This window comes from Scylla paramamosain, chromosome 40 (assembly GCF_035594125.1).
Source record: "Scylla paramamosain isolate STU-SP2022 chromosome 40, ASM3559412v1, whole genome shotgun sequence".
NCBI classification, from domain to species: domain Eukaryota; kingdom Metazoa; phylum Arthropoda; class Malacostraca; order Decapoda; family Portunidae; genus Scylla; species Scylla paramamosain.
The window spans coordinates 6,681,169-6,703,497 of record NC_087190.1 but is presented as its reverse complement, the minus strand read 5'-3'; the positions used below and the strand labels follow the sequence as shown (position 1 = coordinate 6,703,497).

Here is a 22,329-nt window from a genome sequence, read left to right as displayed (position 1 = left end):
TTTTTGCGCTACTTACGAACCAGAACGCTAAAACGCATGGAAAATACTCTTTACAAGGAAAAAAATAACCTACTAAAACAAATATTTTGAGTGTTTTACAGCTTCTTACATACAAGAACGCCATGTACCTTATATGGATGAAAAGGACATTGCGACAAACGTGTATTATGAGTGTTTTTGAGCTTCTTACGTGCCAAAACGCTAAAACGCATAAAAAAACACGGTATATATAGAAAAGATCATAAGCAAAAAAAGATGCCAAAAGGCCAAAATGCATGCAAAGCACCCGATATGGGGAAAGAAAACATTTCCAGAAATATGTTTTTGAGTGTTTATGATCGTGATTGGTACCAAAACGTTAAAAAGCATGAAAGACACCCTCTATGTAAAAATCAAATAACGTTTCGAAAAATGTCTTTTTAGTCTCTGCACTAATTATTTACAAACACGCAAAAACGCATGCAAAACGCCATTTATGAATAAAACAATAAAATTAAAAGGAAAAAAAAAGTGTTTTGAGTATTTTAAGCTTAAGCAAAAAAAAAAAAAAAACACCAAAATCCATGGAAAGAACCTATTTGGAGAAACGAAAAACATTAAGAGAAACGTGTATTACGATTGTTTTTGAGCTTCTTAGGTACCAAAATGATAAAAGATATAAATAACACTCTATATAGAGAAACAGAACAACGTATTTTGAGAGTTTTTCACCTTGTTAGGTACCCAAAGCCCAAAATGTATGCAGAGTCCCCTCTAAAGTAAAACGAAATGACATTTCCAGAAACATTTCTTTTTAGTATTTATGAGCGTGCCGGGCACCAAAGCGCTAAAAAGCATGGAAAGCACCATATATGGGAAAACAAAACAACATTGCCAAAAGCGTCTCTATTCAGTGTTTTCAGCTACTTATGTACCAAAATCCTAAAACGCTTACAAAAATCACTTTAAGGAGAAAACATTACAAATTTACCCCAAAAATTTATTTATTTTTTTTTTACGTTTTTAAGCGTGTTACATAGATAAACGCCAAAATACATTAAAAGTACCCTACATTGCGAAAGAATACATTGCGTAAAACGGGTATTAAGAGTGTTTTTTGAGCTTCTTAGGAAATAAAACGCTTAAACGCGAGAATAGCACTTGATATTTAGAAACAGAACAACATAATAAAAGATGTGTGTTTTGAGTGTATTTCACATGGAAAAACGCCAAAATGCATGCAAAATACCTTATATGAGGAAACGAAAAGACTTTACAAGAAACTATATTTTGAATGTTTTTGAGATTTTTAGATACCAAAACGACAAAACGCACGAATAGCACTCTATAAGCAGAAACAGAACAACATTAGCAAAAACGTGTATTTTGATTTTTTTTTTACATTGTAAAATATCAAAAAGGCGAAGTGCATGCATAGCCCCTTCTGTTAAGGAACGAAATTACATTACAAGAAATGCATTTTTTTTTTCTTAAGTAGTTTGGCACCACAACGCTAAAAAGAATGGAGAGCACCATATATTGTACTAGAAAACAATATCAACAAAAACGTCGGATTTCAGTGTTTTGAGCTACTTATCTAACAAAACGCTAAAACGCATACGAAACACCCATTATAGAGAAACATAACAACATTACCAAAAACAAGTATTTTGAGTGTTTTGAGCATGTTACGTAGAAAAAAAAAACCGTTAAAATACATACAAAACACCCAATATGGACAAATGAAAAAAAGAAAAAAAAAATACGAGAAACGTGTATTGAGTGTTTTAAGCTTCTTGGTTACAAACGCTAAAACGCATGAATAGCATTCTATTTGGAAAAAAAAAAAAATGTACATTACAAAAACGTGTATCTTGAGTGTATTTCATATTGTTGGGTAATAAAATGGGAAAATACATACAAAGCACCATATATAGGGAAAGGAAACGAGTTTTCCAGAAACGTGTTCTTTGAGTGTTTATGAGGGTGTAAGGCAACAAATCGCTTAAAAAGAAAGCATGGAAAGCACTCTGTATGAGAAAACAAGATAACTTTACCAAAAAAACATCTTCGTTCATGTTTTTTTTATCTTTTTTCGGGGCTAGGTACGTACCAAAACACTGAAACGCATACAAAAAAAAAAGGAGAAACAGTATAACTTTACGAAAAAAAAAAACGTGTATTATGAGATTGTAATTTAACAAATGTCAAAATGCATTAAAAGTACTCTATATGGGGAAAGTAATAAGCATTACGAGAAACGTGTATTATGAGAGTTTTTCAGATTATTAGGTAGCAAAATAGCTTATAGGCATGAATAGCTCTCTATATCAAGAAATAAATTATCATTATCGAACACGTGTATTTTCAGTGTATTTCACATTGTTAGGTATGAAAATGCCAAAATCAATGATAAACAATCTATATGAGGAAAACAAAATGACATTTCCAGAAAAAAAAGCGTCTTTTGAATGTTTATGAATGTTTAAGGCACCAAATCGCTAAAATGCATGGAAAGCACCCTTTATGGGAAAACAAAACAACATTGTCATAAATGTTTCTTTTTATTGTTTTTGAGCTTACTTACCGAGACACTAAGATCCATACAAAACACATTTTATTGAGAGACAGAATAACTTTAATGACAACGTGTATTTTGAGTGTTTTTGAGCTTGTTACGTACAAAAACGTTAAGATGCCTTGAAAATAAAACCACATGGGGAAACGAAGGGACATTTCGAAAAATGTTTATTATGATATTTTTTTGAGGTTTTTAGGTACCAAAATCCTAAAACGCGTGAATAGTATTTGATAAGAAATATTACCAAAGAGATATATTTTCTGTTTTTTTATCTTAGCTTATTACTTACAAGGACGCCAAAATGCATGGAAAGCACCCTAAATGAGGAAATGAAAAGATATTATGAGAAACGTGTATTATGAGTGTTTTTGTTTTTATTACTTACCAAATTGCTAAAACGCGTGATTAACATTTTTTTTTTTTTTGGAGAAATATATCACACATTACCAAAAACGGATTTTTTCAGTGTTTTTTGCCTTGATAGGTACCGAAAAGTCACTCCATGTGAACAAACAAAACGATATTGCAAGCAACGTGTCTTTTGAGTGTTTTTGTGCATGTTAGATACCAAAACAGTAAAAAGCATGGAAATAACTCTATGTGGTAATAGAAAAAAAAACTACCAAAACGTGTCTTTTAAGTGTATTTTATTTTTTTTATGTACTAAAACGCTAAAACATATGCAAAACTCCCTTTATGTAGGAACAGAGTAACACTGACTGATACGTGTATTTTGAGTTTTTTTTTTTTTTTGAGCTTCTTACATAAAAAAGCAGAAAATGAATTGAAAGTTCCCTATATTGCGAAACGAAAGGACATAACGAGAAACGTGTATTATGAGTGTTTTTGAGCTTCTAAAGAAACAAAACGCAAAAACACCCTGACTGGTAACACATTGACTGGTACCAAAAAAAAAAAAAAAAAGAATTATACATGGGAAACAATTTGAAAAGGAAACATTTTCAGAAACGTAACTTTTTAGTGCTTATGAACGTGTTAGGCACCAAAACGTTAAAAATCATGGAAAGCACCCAATGGGGTATAACAAACAACAGTACCAAAAAATTGTCTTTTTGAGTGTTTTTCAGCTACTTGCGTAAGAAAACCATTCAACGTATGTAAAACACCTTATAAAGAGAAAAAGAAAATTATGTGTTCGAAACACGTGTGTTTCGAATGTTTTGGGGATTGTTACGTAGAAAAACGCCAAAATGCAATAAAAGTACTTAATATGTAGAGATGAAAAGACATTATGGCTTCCATGGAATTTGGCGTTTTAGCTTAAAAACATTCATGATACAAGTTTTGGTGATGTTTAGTTATTTCATAATGGGGGATATGCATGAATTTTGGCGTTTGGTACCTTAATAAAAAAAATATAAAAAAAACACTCAAAATAACGTTTTCGTTATTTACACGTGCTATTTACACGTTTTAGCGGTTTGGTACCTAAAATCCTGGAAAACACTCATAACACCAGTTTATGGTAATATCGTTTTTTTTTTCCCCATATAGGGTACTTTGCATGCATTTTTGCGTTTTGGTTCCTTACATCGTCATAAACACTCAAACTACACCTTATTGGTAATGTTATGTTTCTTTATATAGGGTGTTTTGCATACTCTTTAGAGTTTTTCCAATGCTTTTCCAATGCCATTTCCATGCTTTTTAGCGGTTTGGTGCTGAAGACACTCATAAACACTCAAAACAACCGTCTTGAAATATTGTTTTGGTTTTTAATATAATGTATTATGCATGCATGTTGGCATTATGGCACCTAACAATGTGAAATACACTCAAAATACACGTTTTGTGTTATTCCGTTTCTCTATATAGAGTGCTCTTCATGCGTTCTAGCGTGTTGTTAACTAAGAAACTAAAAAGAAAAACACTCATAATACACGTTTCTCGTAATTTTTTTCATTACCTCATATAGGGATCTTTGCATGCATTTTGGCGTTTTTTTTTTTTACATAATCTTAGAAACACTCATAAATACTTGTTTTTGGTAATGTTGTTCTATTTATCTATATAAAGTGCTATTCATGCGTTCTAGCGTGTTATTACTTATAAAGCTCAAAAACTCATAATACACGTTTCTTGTAATGTTTTTCGTTTCTACATATGGTAATGTTTTTCAGTTTTTTTTCTATATAAAGTGCTATTCATGCGTTCTAGTGTGTTATTACTTATGAAGCTCAAAAGCTCATAATACACGTTTCTTGTAATGTTTTTCGTTTCTACATATAGAGTACTTTGTATGCTTTTTTTATTTGGCATTTTTCTACGTAACAAACTCAAAAACATTCAAAGTACCTTTTTTTTTTTTATAATATCAATGTTTCTACATAAAAGGTGTTTTGCATGTGTTTTATCATTATGGTACATAAAAAGCTGAAAAACACTAAAAAAATACATTTTTTGTAATGTTTTTAATTCCCATACAGGTTGTTTTCCATGCTTTCCAGTGTTTTAGTTCCTAGTACATTCATAAGCATTAAAAAGGCACGTTTCTGGAAATCTCGTTTTCTTTCCCCAGATAGGGTGCTTTGCATGCCTTTTGGCGTTATGATAACTTACACCAAAAACATAGAGTGTTATTCATACATTTTAGCGTTTTGGCACCAAAGAATCTCAAAAACACTCAAAATTCACTTTTCAGGTAATATCTTTTTTTATTCTACATATAACGTACTTTGGTTGCATAAACACTCAAAAGACACCGTCTTGGAAATGTCGTTTCTTTTCCAAAAAAACACACAAAATACGCGTTTTTTTGGTAATGTTATTCTGTTTCTTCATATAGAGTGTTATTAAAGTGTTTTCACGTTATTATATCTAAGAAGCTCAAAGACATTTATAATGCAAGTTTTTCGTAATGTTTTTTCCTTTCCCCATATATGGTGTCTTCCATGCATATTGGCGTTTTCTGCCTAACAAGCTCAGAACACTTAACATCCTTGTTTTTAGTAATAGTATTCTTTTCTCCAAGTTTTCCATGCGTTTCAGCGGTCTGTTGCGTAAGAACCTGAAAACACTCAAAAGACACGCTTTTTTTTTTCACTATTACATAGGGTGCTTTCCATGCTTTTAAGCGTTTTAGTTCCTAATACGCATAAAACATTCAAAAGATATGTTCCTTATAATGTCATTTCGTTTTCTAATATAAGAGACTGCAGTCATTTTGGCGAGTCGGTATGTAACAGTGTGAAAACAATCAAAATACACGCTTTTTTTTTCGTTTTTCCATATAAAGTGTTTCTGACGCGTTTTTCTAGTTTTGGTACCTCATAACTCAAAAACACTCATAATACACGTTTTTTTGTAATGTCTTTTCGTTTCACCATATACTGTACAATATAAAGTAAGGTTTTCCTACATATGAAGCTCAAAAACACTCAAAATACTTGTTTTTTGGTAAATTGAATATTTTCTCCATAAAGTGTTTTGCATGCGTTTTACCGTTTTGGTACGTAAGAAGTTCTAAAACACTCAAAATACACGTTTTTTGTAATGTTTTGTATTCCATTTAGGATGACTTCCATGCTTTTTAGCGATGGAAAACACCCTATATAAAGAAAGAAAATAACTTTACCAACCGTGTTGAGATACCGTGTGAGATACCAAAACTCCAAAATGCATGTAAAGTACCCTATATGGATAAACGAAATGATATTACCAGAAACGTGTCCTATGAAAGTTTTTGAGATTGTTAGGTACCAAGACACTAAAATGTGCGTGTAGCACTCTATATTAAGAAACAGAACAACTTTGCCAAAAACGTGTATTTTTAGTGTTTTCACCATATATCGAAATGCCAAAATGTATGTCAAGCACCCTATACAAAAAAATAGAGCATGACCAAAAAAAAGTGTAATTTTACTGTTTTTAAGTTTATTAGGTACCAACACGTCAAAATGCTTGCAAATTTGGAAACGAAGACAAAATAACATTACCAAACACATTTCTTTTGAGGGTTTTTGAGATTCGTATAAAAACGCTAAAAAGTATGCAAAACACACTATATAAAGAAACAACATTACCAATAAGGTGTAATTTGAGTGTTTATGACGATGTAAGGAACCAAAACGCAAAAATGCATGCAAAATACCCTATATGGGGAAACAAAACGATATTACCATAAACTGGTGTTAGGAATGTTTTCCAGGATTTTAGGTACCGCTAAAACGTGTAAATAGCACGTGTAAATAACGAAAACGTTATTTTGAGTGTTTTTTTTACCTTTTTAGGTACCAAACGCAAAAATTCATGAAATCCCTCATTATGAAATAACTCAACATCACCAAAAATTGTATTATGATTGTTTTTAAGCTAAAACGCCAAATTCCATGGAAGCCACCTTATAGAGGGAATTCAGACTCATGTGCCAATACGAAAAAAAAAAGAAAATACATGAAAAACAGCGTATATGAAGAAATGAATAATATTCCCAAAAACATATAATTTGAGTGTGAGGAACCCAAACACCAAAATTCATACAAAATACCCTATATGAAGAAACGAAGAGATTTTTACCAGAAACGTACTTTGTAAGTGTTTTTGAGCTTCTTAGCTACCAAAACGCTAAAACGTTATAATAGCACTCATTATGGAGAAACAGAACATTACGATGAATGTGTATAGTAAGTATTTTTCACCTTGGTAGATTCCAAAACGTCAAAAAGCATGCAAAGCACCTTTATGAAGAAACAGAAGAGCATGACCAGAAACGTGTAATTTTGTCTGTTATTAAGATTGTTAGGTACCAAAAAGCAACAAATGCACGCAAACTATCAAATATAAGGAAATGAAACGACATTAATAGAATCGTGTTTTTTTTTGTGTTTTTGAGTGTTTTATGCACAAAGACGCTGAAAACATGGGAAACACCATATATTGGAAAACAAAATAACAGTGCCAAACACGTGTCATTTGTTCTTCTATATACGAAAACCAATAAAATGCATACAAAACGACCTATATTAAGAAACATAATAACCATACCAAAACGTTTAATTTCATTGTTTTTTTTTTTTTTTTTTACGGAGTGAGATACCAAAACGTCGAAATGCATGGAAATTACCCTATATGGAGAAACGAAACGATATAACCAGAAACGTGTATTAAAAGTTTTCTTGAGCTTCTTAGATACAAAAAAAACTAAAACGTGTGAATAGCACCTGATATGGAGAAAACGAACAATCTTACCAAAAACATTTATTTTGAAAGTTTTTTTTTTCGCCATGTTATGTCCTGGATTTTTACGTACCAACACGCAGAAATACTTGCAAAAAACCCTATATAAAGATTCATAATAACATTACCAAAATAATGTAATTTGAATGTTTTTGACCGTGAGAGGTACCAAAACACCAAAATCCACGTAAAGTACGTTATTTGGGGGGAAAGAAACGATATTACCAGAAAGGTGTGTGTTTTGAGCTAAAACGTTAAAACGCGTGAATAGCACTCTAACTGGAGTAACAGAACATTATAAAAAACGTGTATTTTCATTTTGTTTTGTTTATCTTGTTAGGTACCTTGTAAGGTATGAAGAAACACGACCAATGTAATTTGACCCTTTTTAAGCTTGTTAGGTACCAAAACGTCAAAATGCATGAAAACCATCCTATATATTAAAATTAAACGACATTATTAGAAAAGTAATATTTCATTGATTTTAAGCGTGTGAAGTACCAAAACTCATCATCACTACTAGGAGTGCTGCTGTTACTGTTAGTGTCGAGATATGTCATCACTTGTTTTCTCCAGTCATAAACCATATGATCAGGGAGTTTTGTTAGTACCTTTCTCTGCTCCCTAGGGTCGTCCAGAAATTACAAGTGAGAAGAGTGTTTTATTGCAGCTAGACAGCACTTTAAAAAATCCAAGAATACTGTTAAGGCCAGACCATTATGCTTAGAGACTGGTGGCCAATTCATTAACTTTCTTGTGTAAGCATCAGCTATGATACTTTTGTTTCCAAATCTCTCCCTAAAAGTTTTCTTTGCCTGCCCATAGTCAGCATCAGTTAAGGTACATTAACATTTTAATAGCATCCTTTGCTTCACCAGTTGTATACTTGTTTAAGTAGGCGAGTCTATCAATATTACTAGAAGTTCTAGATTCTACATAAGTTTCAATGTTTATTTGTCTAATATTTTAATTTGTCTAATTTCTTGTATTTGTCTAATCTTTGTAGCTACACCAGCAGGTCTTCATTAGCTCTTAGGTAATCAATTTTACTGATCACACACATCATCATAGGGTCGAGGAAAGGCAGCTGCAGCTCTCTCTCTCTCTCTCTCTCTCTCTCTCTCTCTCTCTCTCTCTCTCTCTCTCTCTCTCTCTCTCTCTCTCTCTCTCTAACATTTATTGATGAGGTAGGCATGACTGTAACAAATGCGAACAAGTTCTTAGTCTAAATTTCCTATAAAATAACATTATGTACTGATATGAAATTTTCAACATATTACAGTATTCATTAACAATACATGCAATCAACTTGGCAATATGACAATCAATTTTTACTACAAAATTAAAGTATTTACCTCGGTTACCTTCCTGCTCATCTTTGTCTGAGCGCAACTTGGCCGTGAATGACCAGTGTTCCCAGATTTGTCCCGAAATTATCGTACACACCCATAAAAATTATCGTATTTTGTGCTAGATTATCATACACCAAGATTCACCTATTTTTTTGTCAGTTCTGCAAAATATCACAAAATATACCATTGAAACACTAGACACCAAAAAGTTTTTTGTTAGGCATTTGATATAAGTTCTGAGAAGCATTGCATGTTACGAGACGCTATCATATACTCACCATTTTGTAGGTGAATGGCTGAGTCACCGTGGATTTTTGGAGAGTTTGGGTCACTTTCTACACCAGTTGGATATAGCCCTTGGGAAGTGATGCTCCTTATCATGCTCCTGGATGGCTGGGATGAGGTCCAGTTACGGTTTCCTTTGCTTGTTACAGATTGTTTTGCTAAAAAAATGTCTCTTACTGATTCTGTTTTGAGTTTGTTTCTGTCTTCAGTTCTCATTCTGTTTATGTCCCAAAAACATCTTTTCCAATCTGCATTTACATGGGGCAATGAAAGGCATGCTAGCGCAAAGGCAGACACACACTTGCACTTAGAGCATCCCTCACTATCCAGAATCAGCCTTATCTCACCCCAAAACAAATCAGGAGCTTTATCTTTTATTTTTCCATTTCCTTCCCCCCACTCATGATGTTTTCTGGGAGATCTTCAAACTCAACCTTCCTCCATTCGTCATCCAGTTGCTGCAGTGTGGCATCATCTCCACCAATTATGTGTGGAAGATGAACTGCCTAAGTAACCAGACTAGATTCGTTTACTTCTTTCTTACCCAGGACGTAGGCTGGCTCCAAGATAGACAGTATTGAGAGAACTGGGTCCTCAAAATCAAGTCTCTTCTTGATCTGTTCTGCAGCTGTGACAAGGAAAGATCTGTATCTCTTCTGGAATTCAGTCATTTCGTCTCTATCCTTATACAGATCAAGAGTACTCGTTACTCTTTCAGGCACCGAAGCTCCTAAGTACACCTGTTTCAGCATATTCCATTCACGCTCATTTCTTGGTTCATTATTACCGAGCGGTTGCTTCATCACACTGTCTCTCTTCATGAACGTCAACAGTATATCCTTGTACAGACTACAAACTTGACTATGACGTGCATTTTTCACAACTCTTTCACTTTGAAAATGAAGGTTAAAGTGGGTGAATCTGGGCAACACTGATTCAAAGAAGCAATAATATAGTCTAACAAAAGGACTATGCAATAGTTCATAAGCATTCTTTAGTGCGTGTGAATAGCTCTTACTCTGCTGATTGTGTAAGTCTGTGAAAAAGAGCTGCAGAGCACCCCATTGTTCCAGCATCCTCTTGATGACAGCACTGTAGGAGAGCCATCTACACACACACACACACACACACACACACACACGCACACACACACACACACACACACACATATATAAAGAAAATCCATAATCACACATAGGATAACAACAACAAAGAAACAATAAAACAACAGAAATAAGTAAAAAAACCATCCCCTTTTAATGATTTGCAGGGAACCACCACCACCACCACCAGCACCAGCACATACAGCAGGGGTTCTCAAAGTGGTCAATATCGATCCTCAGGGGTTGATGGGACCATCCAAGGGGTCAATGAATAATTAGGGGATTGAAAGGGGGTCAACGAATAACCAAGGGGGTCAAAAGGGGGTCAATGAATAACCAGGGGGTTTGGAGAGGGTCAATGAATAATCAGTGGGTCAAAATGGGGTCAATGAATAATTAGGGGGTCAAAAAGAGGTCAATGAATAACCAAGGGATCGATGAATATTTACTGCTGGGGTCTAAGGGACCGTTGAAACCTCTGATTAGAAATTCTCAAAAATAATTTGCAAAAATCTATTACCAGACATAATTATCACTATTATTTTTAATTATAATAATTTCTTGAATTCAAACAATAGGTCAAATTGTCAGTGAATCTTCAGAAATTTCAGCAGTGCTGGCAACACTACCTTCAACCAATCCCTCCCCCTCATTGTGTCTCGCATCTCTCCGGTCTGTACAAGGGTCTGTACATAATGCATTCTTGTCTCTGTCTCGTACTGAGCCAGTGAACGTATCCCTACCCCACCCCACCCCACCCCACTCCGCCTACGTCTCTCTCTCTGTCTCGCACACATTAGTTCAGCGCACGCTCAGCTCCCGTAAGTGTGGTCCGTGAACTGATTATTGTGACGCATTGAAAACTGTGCGTAACAAGCACAATGGCTGTCGTTGCTGCTAAGAAGAAATGGCGTCAGTGTTCTCAGAAATATTTGAAATATGGATTCATTACTTCATTAACCAATGACACCATGCCATTGTGTCACTTGTGTGAAAAGACTTTCAGTAATGATGCCATGAAGCCTGCAAAGATGAAGCACCACCTTGAAACGGTTCACTGTGATAAGAAAAACAAAGACCTTGACTATTTCAAGACACTGAAAGAAAAACTCAAAAGTCGATCAAATATCAAGACTCTTTTCAAAGCACCCGTCAGTGGTGATACTGAAGGAGGTTTAAGAGCTTCATATAACATCTCCCTCATGAAAGCAAAGAAAGGAAAGGTACACACTATTGGTGAGGGTATCATAATCCCAGCCATTAAAGAAGTTATAGAAAGTGTTATGAAGAAAGATTTTCACTCTGTTCTTAAAGATTTGCCATTGAGTAGAATTAAGAAGAATTGATGAAGTGAGTGACTGTTGAATGGCTGGGAATGGATGGGAGAGGAGTGGCTGTGAATGGCTGGAAAAGGAGTGGTTGGGAATAGATGGGAAAGGAGTTGCTGAGAATAGCTGGGAAAGGAGTGGGTTAGAGAGGAGTGGCTAGTAATGGCAGGAGGAGGAGTGGCTGGCAATGGCTGGGAGAGGCTGGAAATGGATGGGAGAGAAGTGACTGTGAATGGCAGAGAAAGGAGTGGCTGGGAATTGCTGGAAGAGGAGAGGCTAAAAATGGCTGTGAGAAGAGTGACTGGAAATGGCTGGGAGAGGAGCCATTCCTCTCCAAGCCATTCCTATAACCATTCCTCTCCCACCCATTCCTAGCCACTCCTCTCCCAGTCATTCCCAGCCACTCCTCTCCCAGGATTCCTAGCCTCTTTTCTCCAAGCAATTCACAGCCACTCCTCTCCTCTCCTCTCCTAGCCATTCCTAGCCTCTCTTCTCCCAGCAATTCCAAGCCACTTCTCTCCCAGGCATTCCCAGCCACTCCTCTCCCAGTCTCTCCCAGCTACTTCTCCCTCAGCCATTCCAAGCAACTCCTTCCCTAGTCATTCCCAGCCACTCCTTTCCCAGCCACTTCTCTCCCAGCCACTAATCCCCCAGTCATTCCCAGCTACTCATCCCCCAGTCATTCCCAGCCATTCCTTTCCCAGCCACTTCTCTCCCAGCCACTCCTCCGCCAGCCATTCCCAGACACTGTCCTCCCAGCCGTTACCAACCATTCCTCTCCCAACCATTACCAGATACTCCTTTCGCAGCCAATTCCAGACACTCCCCTAACAGCCATTCCCAGCAACTCCTCTCCCAGCCATTCCTAACCAATGCCCTCACAGTCTCTCCCATCCCCATCTCCCCCAGCCATTTCCACCCACTGCCCTCCCTGCCTCTCAAAGCCACTCCTACCCCGGACACACAAAGGTGATCCTCCCCATCAATTTTCAACCACACCCCTCCCAGCCTCTCCCAGCCATACAAAGCCATTCACAGCCACTTCTCTCCCAGCCTCTTCTCCCCCACCCATTACCAGGCTCTCCCAGCCATTCCCAGCCTCTCTTAGCCACTCCCAGCTTCTCTCCCAGCTATTCCAGTACTGCATGGACTGCTGGATAAGCAGTCTGATGCATCATTCATCAAGGAAAGTACTCTGGATAAATTGGAAGTCAGCAGCCCACCAATGTCACTTAACATTCACACAATAAGTGAAAAACAAATCACTGATTCTATCAAAGTTCATGGACTTAAAGTGAGAGGTTATAATGAAGAAGTGGAAATATCAATCCCTTCAGCATATTCAACAGAAAACATTTCAGCTAGATAAAGTCAGATGCCAAGGCCCAAGACTGCTTGTAACTGGCCCCACTTGAAGGCGATCTCTGACAAACTAATGAAATATGACCCAAATGTTGACATAGGACTCCTCATTGTTCTTGATTGTGCAGAAGCCATTATGGCAGAAGAGCAAATAGCAGGTGATAGTAAGAAGCATCCCTATGCATGTAGAACAGAGCTAGGTTGGGGGATCATTGATAGAATCTCTCCTTATGCAAGTCCAGTGGAGGATACAATGGTAGTCTGCAGAACAGTGACACAAGAAGTAGAAATTAATGAAGAAAAGAGCATTAATTTCTTAGTGGTTCCAACTAAAACCAGAATAGATTAATCCTTCTCATGTGAGGGATATGTTTGAATTTGACTTCGGTGATGGAAAGTCAGGTGACACTCCATTATCATATGAAGATAAAAGGTTTGTGAGTAAGATGGAAGAAGGAGTACATTTGCTGAAGGATGGGCATTATGAGTTAACCCTTCCTCTTAAAGATGATAATATCAAGCTTCCAAAGAACAGAATTCAAGTCATGGGAAGGTGAAAATACAGAAGCAGGCAGGGAGTTCCAGAGTTTACCAGAGAAAGGGATGAATAATTGAGAATGCTGGTTAACTCTTGCATTAGAGGTGGACAAAACAGGGATGAGAGAAAGAAGAGTTTCTTGCAGCGAGGCCGCGGGAGGAAGGGAGGCATGTAGTTAGTAAGATCAGAAGAGTAGTTAGCATGAAAATAGTGGTAGAAGACAGCTAAAGATGCAACATTACAGCAGTTGGCATGTAAATAGCGGTAGAAGACAGCTAGATATGCAACATTGCGGCGGTGAGAGAGGGGCTGAAGACAGTCAGTTAGAGGAGAGGAGTTGATGAGACGAAAAGCTTTTGATTCCACCCTGTCTAGAAGAGCAGTATGAGTGGAACCCCCCCAGACATGTGAAGCATACTCCATACATGGACGGATAAGGCCCTTGTACAGAGTTAGCAGCTGGGGGGGTGAGAAAAACTGGCGGAGACGTCTCAGAACACCTAACTTCATAGAAGCTGTTTTAGCTAGAGATGAGATGTGAAGTTTCCAGTTCAGATTATAAGTAAAGGACAGACCGAGGATGTTCAGTGTAGAAGAGGGGGACAGTTGAGTGTCATTGAAGAAGAGGGGATAGTTGTCTGGAAGATTGTGTCGAGTTGATAGATGGAGGAATTGAGTTTTTGAGGCATTGAACAATACCAAGTTTGCTCTGCCCCAATCAGAAATTTTAGAAAGATCAGAAGTCAGGCGTTCTGTGGTTTCCCTGCGTGATATGTTTACCTCCTGAAGGGTTGGACGTCTATGAAAAGACGTGGAAAAGTGCAGGGTGGTATCATCAGCATAGGAGTGGATAGGACAAGAAGTTTGGTTTAGAAGATCATTAATGAATAATAAGAAGAGAGTGGGTGACAAGACAGAACCTTGAGGAACACCACTGTTAATAGATTTAGGAGAAGAACGGTGACAGTCTACCACAGCAGCAACAGAACGTAGAGATATAGATAAGAGGTAAGAGTACACCCGTAAGTTACCTCCGAGCGAAACGACCGTAATGGTAGAATGACCCTAGTTGTGCTTGCCTGGTTGTGTTTGCCTGGTTGTGTTTGCCTTGCTGTGTTTGCCTTGCTGTGTTTGCCTTGCTGTATTTGCCTGGTTGTGTCTGCCTGGTTGTGTCTGCCTGTTTTGTGTTTGCCTGTTTTGTGTTTGCCTGGTTGTCTTCACCTAGCTCTGGAGTATGTTTTAAAGCTTTCATTTCACTATTTTGCACTTACGGAGTATTGTCATCTGGCAGCAAATTAGCACAACATCATAAGCACATCTTCACTTAAGTCATTCCAGATGTCTGTAGTTCAGTGTGGGCAGCTGTGTTTCTTGATGTCACCAGAACACACCATCCCTTTCCAGTCACTACCTCCTGCAGTTACCCTTCATCTCTTCCTTTATACACCACCACCACCACCTACACCACCTCCTTCTGCAGTTACTCCTTGATCCCTTTCTGATCAGCACCACCTTCACCCCCTCCTGCAGGCACTGGGCACTGGATTACTACTACTACTATTATTATTATTACTATTATTATTATCATCGTCATAATCATATGTCAATCCCAAATAGGAACAAGAAAAGACGATGCTGATGAAACAGAAGAGGCAGAAATAAAGGACGATAAACACAAAAAGAAGATAGCGTTTGAGAGTTCCAATAAGGGTATGGAAAGTATAAAACATCCTATTCTTCCTCATCCACCTCTTCTCTCATCCACTCGCCTATCGCAGGAGACAGAAAATGCATTACAGGTTCTTAGAAGGTGGATAAGTGGATACAGGAGTCACTACCACCCTACTTCTCTCCTCCACGAGGCCCTCCTCTCTTCCACCTCCCTCCTGGGCGGGTGGAAGGAGTGGAAGAGAGTGGAGAGAAGCGAGATGGATTATGTGGAGTAGGAGAAACAGGTGGAGGTGTTGGTGGAAGAGATGGATAGACTGTGTGAGAGAGCGGAAGAGGTGAAAGGCAAGAGTGACGTGGAGGTGGGAGATAGGAAGGGGAATAAAGGAAGAACTGATCAATAGGTGAATAGTGACAATGGAGTGGAAATGAAGGAAGTGAAAGGACCGAAAACGATGAAGATAAACCCAAAATAAGAGAAAATCTAAATTACCCACCTCTTTCACGCACGCACACCACCCTCCCATTAACAAAAACCACGGAATTGATAGCAAAAATCCAAAATATAACCTTCCAAGTCCTTCACCGACCCAAATCTGAACTGGAAGTGGTCTCAGTATTGAAAAGAATAACCACTAACATCAACGCCAGCTTCAGGAACACACAGGATAGTCTCTCCTTCAAACACACGCAGTTTAGAGAAAAGAAAAAAATGAGGTCTAGACGAAGGGAGACTTAAAAAAGAACTCAACGCGGTGCCTGTGGTGGTGTGGACTTGCTACCGCTTACTCCAGGCTGTTTATATGGTTCTTCCGTCTCTCCAAGATGTTCCAGAGATGGAGAGGGATAGTTTTTCCAGTCTCATGCGGGTCCTGAAGGGAGTACTCAAAGCTATGGAGAATTTAGCGTCACAAACAGATCCTTAGATGAATCGTTGGGACGAGGCTGTTTGTCTATCAAGGGAGAATGTTGCCTTTGTCTTGAAGCATTTTGGGTGAGGTGCTTCTGTCCCCGGCTCTGTTATATGATTCTTTAAGCTTGTTTTACTTTCTGACTCGCCTTAGTTAAGTTTACCTGTACGTGTCTGTAAAGAGCAGGGTTTTTTTTATTATTATTTTTTTTATTTATTTATTTATTTATTTATTTATTTTTTCTGTCTCTCAGTTGAGAATGTTCAATTTATTTTGAAGTATTTAAGGTGTGGTGCTTATGTTCCTCACTGTCATTTTTTTTTTTTTTCAAGCTTGTTTTCTTTCCTGAGTTTGTTTAAATTTAGAGGTGCGTGTCTGCCTGAAGAGCGGTTTTTCTGCCTATCAATGGAGAATGTTGCCTTTACCATGAGGCATTTGGGGCGTGGTGCTTGTGTCCTCAGCTGTTTCATGATTTTAAGCTTGTTTTACTTCCTATCTCAGTTTTGTTAACTTTGCCTGTCCGTGGCTGTGTGAAATGCAGTTTCCTTTCGTGAATCCTGATGTGTCTGTCTTTACTTTGAGACATTTGGGGCGTGGTGCTTGTTTCCCCAGCTGTTTCGTGGTTTTAAGCTTGTTTTCCTTCCTGACTCGCTGTAGTTAAGCTGTGCGTGTCTGGCCCGCATTCAGCTCTCTCAACACAACTATTTTTAAAAGCCACATAAATAATTAGCCGGGTTCTCTTAATGATAATGTAGAAATCTTGTTAATCTATCACTAGAACCATAACTACATCTTTAAAAACCCGTGTAACTTACCAAATACGCCCATATTCAGAAACACTCTACTCTCTCATCATGACTATTTTTAAAGGCCACAGAGATGATTAGCCGGTTTCTCAAGACTGTTTCTCTTAATAATAATGTAGAAATCTTGTTAATCTGTCACTAGCACTGTATAAACACTCAAAAACCAGTGTGCCTTCATCTGCCTCGAGTCTTTTGAAAGTAGTGGAGGTGCGGAGCGGAAGTGTTTCAGAATACAGTCCTTTGTGAAGAGCAGTTTTTCGTGAATGAGACTTTTATAGTTTGAAATGTGAAAGAAAATAAAAGAAAAAAACTTATGATCCTGGTTATCATATCTTAATGAAGTTTACCTTGCGTCTTGTTTTATCCCAGCGGTCTTCAACCTTTCCCCGCGCTGCACACAGAGCTAGGTGCTGATACGGGCGAGGTACACCACCACTATGTCAAGGTGGAACTAATGACTGCTGAATGCGCCGCAGGAGCGAGTCTTGCCAGCTCGTACAGTCACCTAAAAAAAAAGTTGGTGACAGTCTCTTGGCAGCTGAATGCCCTTCCACCACTCACTTGTTCTACACATGAGATTTAATTATCGGCAGGGTGAAAGCTTCTGACCGGGAGGAAGATGTGGCGGGGAAAGAGTTAAAGAGAAGGGAGTAGGGGGGCCAGGGGCGGCCGAGGGCGTGTGTGTGTTTGATGAATTATTGTAGGCAAGATCCAACCAGACTCGCTGGATCTTGATTGTATTGCAGGTATAAAAAAGAACAATGCACTTTATGATAATGATTATTATTCTTCTTACATTTATTATTTTAGTAGTTATGATATTAATAAGAATAACAATAATACTTAGAATGGACACAAACTGAACGAAATTTTTTTTTTTCTCTCTCTCTCTCTCTCTCTCTCTCTCTCTCTCTCTCTCTCTCTCTCTCTCTCTCTCTCTTCAGATATGTACAGGAGGGAGAGATAGAATGAAAAGCGACAAAAGGAAGGAGAAAGAGGAGAACGGCAGGGATGAGTGAGGTTGCCACAGACTGCCGCTGTATTTATAATGATTTATATTATCAATGCCCGCTGTCGTACACACACACACACACACACACACACACACATAGACTGTCGCTAGGATGGTGAATTTGTAAGGGGTGGTTTGCTGGGCGGTGACTTACAACGATATTTGTTTGACGTGTGAAAAAAAAAAAAAATGAAAGCACACACACGTCCTCGGCCTCCCCTGGTCCCCCTACCCCCTCCTCTTTAACGCCTCCCCCGCCGCCCTCCCTCCCCGCCGGAAGCTTTCTTTCTGCTGGTAGGTAAATCCTGCGTGAATAACAAGCGAGTGCTTTAAGGGTGTAGTGGTGTGTTGTGGTGGTGGTGGTAGTGGTGAAGCACGTGTGCCAGTCACCACGCAACACAGGGGAGGGTTCCCACAGGCGGCTCCACACACAAGCTCTTTAATCTCATCTACTGCTGTTTGCACGCCATGATTGCTACTCCCACAACAGTCCACAATACTTAATTTTATCTTATTATCGTTGTGAATGTAAATGTTTACATTAAAATCGACAGGAGTTATTCTTATTGAACTTTTGGTACGGCATGAACACAGGGAGGGAAATACTGTGTTCAAATATATCTTCTTTACCCTGAGGTGTGTTTAGGTTCCCATGGCCCAGTGGACAGAGTGACGGTCTGGAGGACCTTGAGTGTTGGACGCAAGCGTTCAAATCCCTCTTAAGAACTTAAAAAAAAAAATAAATAAATAAATAAATAAATGAAATTATCTGCTAAGAATATACTTAATATAATATTAATAAATATTATTGGACGCCATAAAAAAATAATATATATTATATTATGATAAATGTTTAATATGAATTAACGTAACCAGAAGATGCGGAAGTAGACCAAGTTTACCAACAAATGTGTTGGGTGCTCGTGATGAACTTTAAGATTGCGTGAGGGAAGCGTGGGTACAAAACACACAGTATGGTGAAGGAGCTGCCCAGGGGGGAACTGCCATCCCCACCCGTTGTCCCACCCTGTAAACTACAAAGATCACCAAACGGACTCACTCAAGTAGGTTAGGAGTAGGAAAGGTTACCATAGAATAGGATAGGAGTGGCTGGGATTCGATGGGAGAGGAGAGGCTGGGATTGGAATGCAGAGGACTGTCTGGGATTGGCTAGGAGAGGAGAGGCTGGGAACGGCTGGGAGAGGAGTAATTGGGAATGGCTGGGAGAAGGAGAAGATGGGCTAGGAATGGCTGGGGGAGAGGTGGCTGGGAGAGGCTGGGAGAGGAGTGGTTATGAATGGCTGAGAATGGTTAAGAGAGGAGTGGCTGGGAATGGCTGGGAGAGGAATGACTGGGAACTGCTGGGAGAGAAGTGGCTGGGATTGGCTGGGAATGGGTGGGAGAGGAGTAGCTAGGAGAGAAGTGGCTGTGAGAAGAGTGGCTGGGAATAGCTGGGAGAGAAGTGTCTAGGAGAGGAGTAGCTGGGAATGGCTGGGATAGGAGCGGCTGAAAATGGCCGCGAGAGGAGTGGCTGGGAGGGGTGTAGCTTGGAATGGCTGGAAGAGATTGAGAGAGGAATGGTTGGGTTCGGCTGGGAGAAGCTGGAGTGCCTGGGAGAAACTGGGAGAGGAGTGGCAGGGATTGGCTGGGAGAGGCTGGAATGGCTGGGGGAGGAGTGGCTGGGAGAGACTGGGCGAGGAGTGTTTATCAATGGCTATGAGAGGAGAGGCTGAGAATGGCTGGGAGAGGAGTAACTGGGAATGGTTGAAAGAAGAGTGGCCGGGAATGGCTGAGAGAGGAGTGGCTAAGAGAAGGGTGGCTGGGAATGGCAGGGAGAGGAGTAGCTGCGAGTGGCTAAGAATGGTTGGGATAGAAGTGTCTGTGAATGGCTGGGAGAGGAGTGGCTGGGAATAGCTGAGAGAGGAGTGGCTGGGAATGACTGGAAGAGGAGTGGCTAGGAGAAGGTTAGCTAGTAATGGCTGGGAGAGGAATGGCTAGGAGAGGGGTAGCTGGGAGAGGAGTGGCTGGGAATAGCTGAGAGAGGAGTGGCTGGGAGAGTAGCGGCTGGGAATGGCTGGGAGAGGAGTGGCTGGGAATGGCTGGGAGGGGAGTAATTGGGAATTGCTGGGAATGGCTAGGAGAGGATTAGCTGGAAGGGGAGTGGCTGGGAGAGTGGAGAATGGCTGGGAATGGCTGGGAGAGAAATGGCTGGAAATGGCTGGGAGAGTATTGGTTGGCATTGGCTGGGAGAGGCTAGGAGGGGTCTAGCTGTGGGAGGAGTGGGTGGAAATGACTGGGAGAGGAATGGCTGTGAATGGCTCTGAGAGAAGTGGCTGGAAATGGATTTGAGACGAGTGGCTGTGAATGGCTGGGAACGACTGGGAGAGGAGTGGCTGGGAATGGCTGAGGGAGCAGAGTCTGGGAATGGCTGGAGGAGGAGCAGCTAGGAATGCTGGGAATAGCTGGGACAGGTGTAACAGCGAATAGCTGAAAGAGGAATGGCTAGTAGAGGGATGGCTGGCAATAGCTGGGAGAGGAATGGCTGGGAGAGGAGTGGCTGGGAATGGCTGGGATTGGCTCGAAGAGGCTGGGAGATGTGTTGCTGGGAATGACTGCATGGGAGAGGACTGCCGGGGAGATATGTAACTGGGAATGGCTGGGAAAGTAGTGGCTGGGATTGGCTATGAATGGCTGGGAAAGGAGTGGCTGGGAATGGTTGGGAGAGGAGTGGCTAAGAGAGGCTGGGAATGGTTGGGGGAAGAATGGCTGGGAGGGGCAGGGAGGGGAGTGGCTGGGAATGGCTGGAGTAGAAGTGTCTGGGAGAGGAGTGGTTAGCAATGGCTGGGAGAGGAGTGGCTGTGAATGGCTGTGAGAGGAATGGCTGGCATTGGCTGGAAGAGGAGTAACAAGGAATGGCTGGGAGAGGAGCGACTGGGAGAGGCTGGGAATGGCTGTGGGAGGAGTGGCTGGGAATGGAGCGGCTGGGGATGGCTGGGGGAGGAGAGGCTGGGAGGGGACTAGCTGAAAATGGCTGGGGGAGAAGTAGCTGGGATAGACCGGGAGAGGAGTGGGTGTGAATGGCTGGAAATAGTTGGGAGAAGAGTGGCTCGGAATGACTGGGAAAGGAGTGGCGAGGAATGGCTGGGAAAGGAGGGGCTGAAAATGGCTGGGAGATTAGTACCTGGGAATAGCTGAAAGAGGTGTGGCTGGGAATGTCTGGGAGAGGAGTGACTGGGAATAGCTGAATCTGGAGTGGCTGGGAATGGCTGAGAAGGGAATGGCTGGGAATAGCTGGGAAAGAAGCTGGGAGTGGCTAGGAGAGGCTGGGAATGGCTGGGAGAGCCTGGAAATGGGTGGGGGGAGAAGAGGCTGGGAGAGAAGTGGCTGTGAATGGCTTTGTATGGCTGGGAGAGGCTGGGAGGGGTGTGGTTGAAAATTGATGGGCAGGATCACCTTTGTGTGTCCGGGGTAGGAGTGGCTTTGAGAGGCAGGGAGGGCAGTGGGTGGAAATGGCTGGGGGAGATGGGGATGGGAGAGACTGTGAGGGCATTGGTTAGGAATGGCTGGGAGAGGAGTGGCTGGGAATGGCTGTTAGGGGAGTGTCTGGAATTGACTGGGAGAGGAGTAACTGGTAATGGTTGAGAGAGGAATGGCTGGTAATGGCTGGGAGGGCTGTGTCTGGGAATGGCTGGGGGAGGATTGGTTGTGAATGGAATGGTTGGGAGTGACTGGGAGTGGAGTGGCTAGGAATGGGTAGGAGAGGAGTGGTTATACGAATGTCTTGGAGAGGAATTGCTCCTCTCCCAGCCACTTCCAGTCACTCTTCTCGCAGCCATTTTTAGCCTCTCCTCTTCTAGCCATTCCCAGCCACTCCTTTCCCTGCCATTCACAGTCACTTTTCCCCCAACCATTCCTAGCCACTCCCATCCCAGCCTCTCCCTGCCATTGCCAGCCACTCCTCGCCCAGCCATTCCTAGCCATCCCTTTCCAAGCCACTCCTCTCCCAGCTATTCCCAGCTACTCCTTTCCCAGCCATTCACAGCCACTCCTTTTCCAGCCATTCACAGCCACTCCTCTCCCATCCATTCCCAGCCATTCACAGTCACTCACTTCATCAATTCTTCTTTGCACTGTACTGTTACTTAATGGCAAATCTTTAAGAACAGAGTGAGAATTTTTCTTCATAACACTTTCTATAACTTCTTTAA

The 22,329-nt window shown here is 40.5% G+C and overlaps 2 protein-coding genes across 2 annotated transcripts; one reads left to right on the top strand and one right to left on the bottom strand.

Annotated features, from left to right (window-relative positions):
• The first annotated feature begins 11,377 nt into the window (after positions 1-11,377).
• LOC135092575 (zinc finger BED domain-containing protein 5-like) lies at positions 11,378-11,842 on the top strand. Its single transcript, XM_063991189.1, has one exon. The coding sequence runs from the start codon at positions 11,378-11,380 to the stop codon at positions 11,840-11,842; it is 465 nt and encodes a 154-aa protein (XP_063847259.1).
• Positions 11,843-20,623: 8,781 nt separating this feature from the next.
• Positions 20,624-22,092, bottom strand: LOC135092573 (uncharacterized). The gene is made up of 4 exons (XM_063991188.1): positions 22,018-22,092; positions 21,575-21,864; positions 21,303-21,464; positions 20,624-21,167 (listed from the first exon to the last, which is right to left on the bottom strand). The coding sequence occupies exons 1-4, from the start codon at positions 22,090-22,092 to the stop codon at positions 20,624-20,626; spliced, it is 1,071 nt and encodes a 356-aa protein (XP_063847258.1).
• Positions 22,093-22,329: the final 237 nt, after the last annotated feature.

Bases quoted from the DNA above. Each gene is read 5' to 3' on its own strand.
- LOC135092575 (XM_063991189.1), top strand. From the start codon at position 11,378: ATGGCTGTCGTTGCTGCTAAGAAGAAATGGCGTCAGTGTTCTCAGAAA.
- LOC135092573 (XM_063991188.1), bottom strand. From the start codon at position 22,092: ATGGCTGGGCGAGGAGTGGCTGGCAATGGCAGGGAGAGGCTGGGATGG. The intron at 21,865-22,017 runs GTGACTGTGAAT...ACCCATTCCTAG, and splicing joins TAGGAATGGTTGGGGGAAAA to CCACTCCACTCCCAGTCACT. The intron at 21,465-21,574 runs GTGATCCTGCCC...ACCCATTTCCAG, and splicing joins CCTACCCCGGACACACAAAG to GCTCTCCCAGCCATTCCCAG.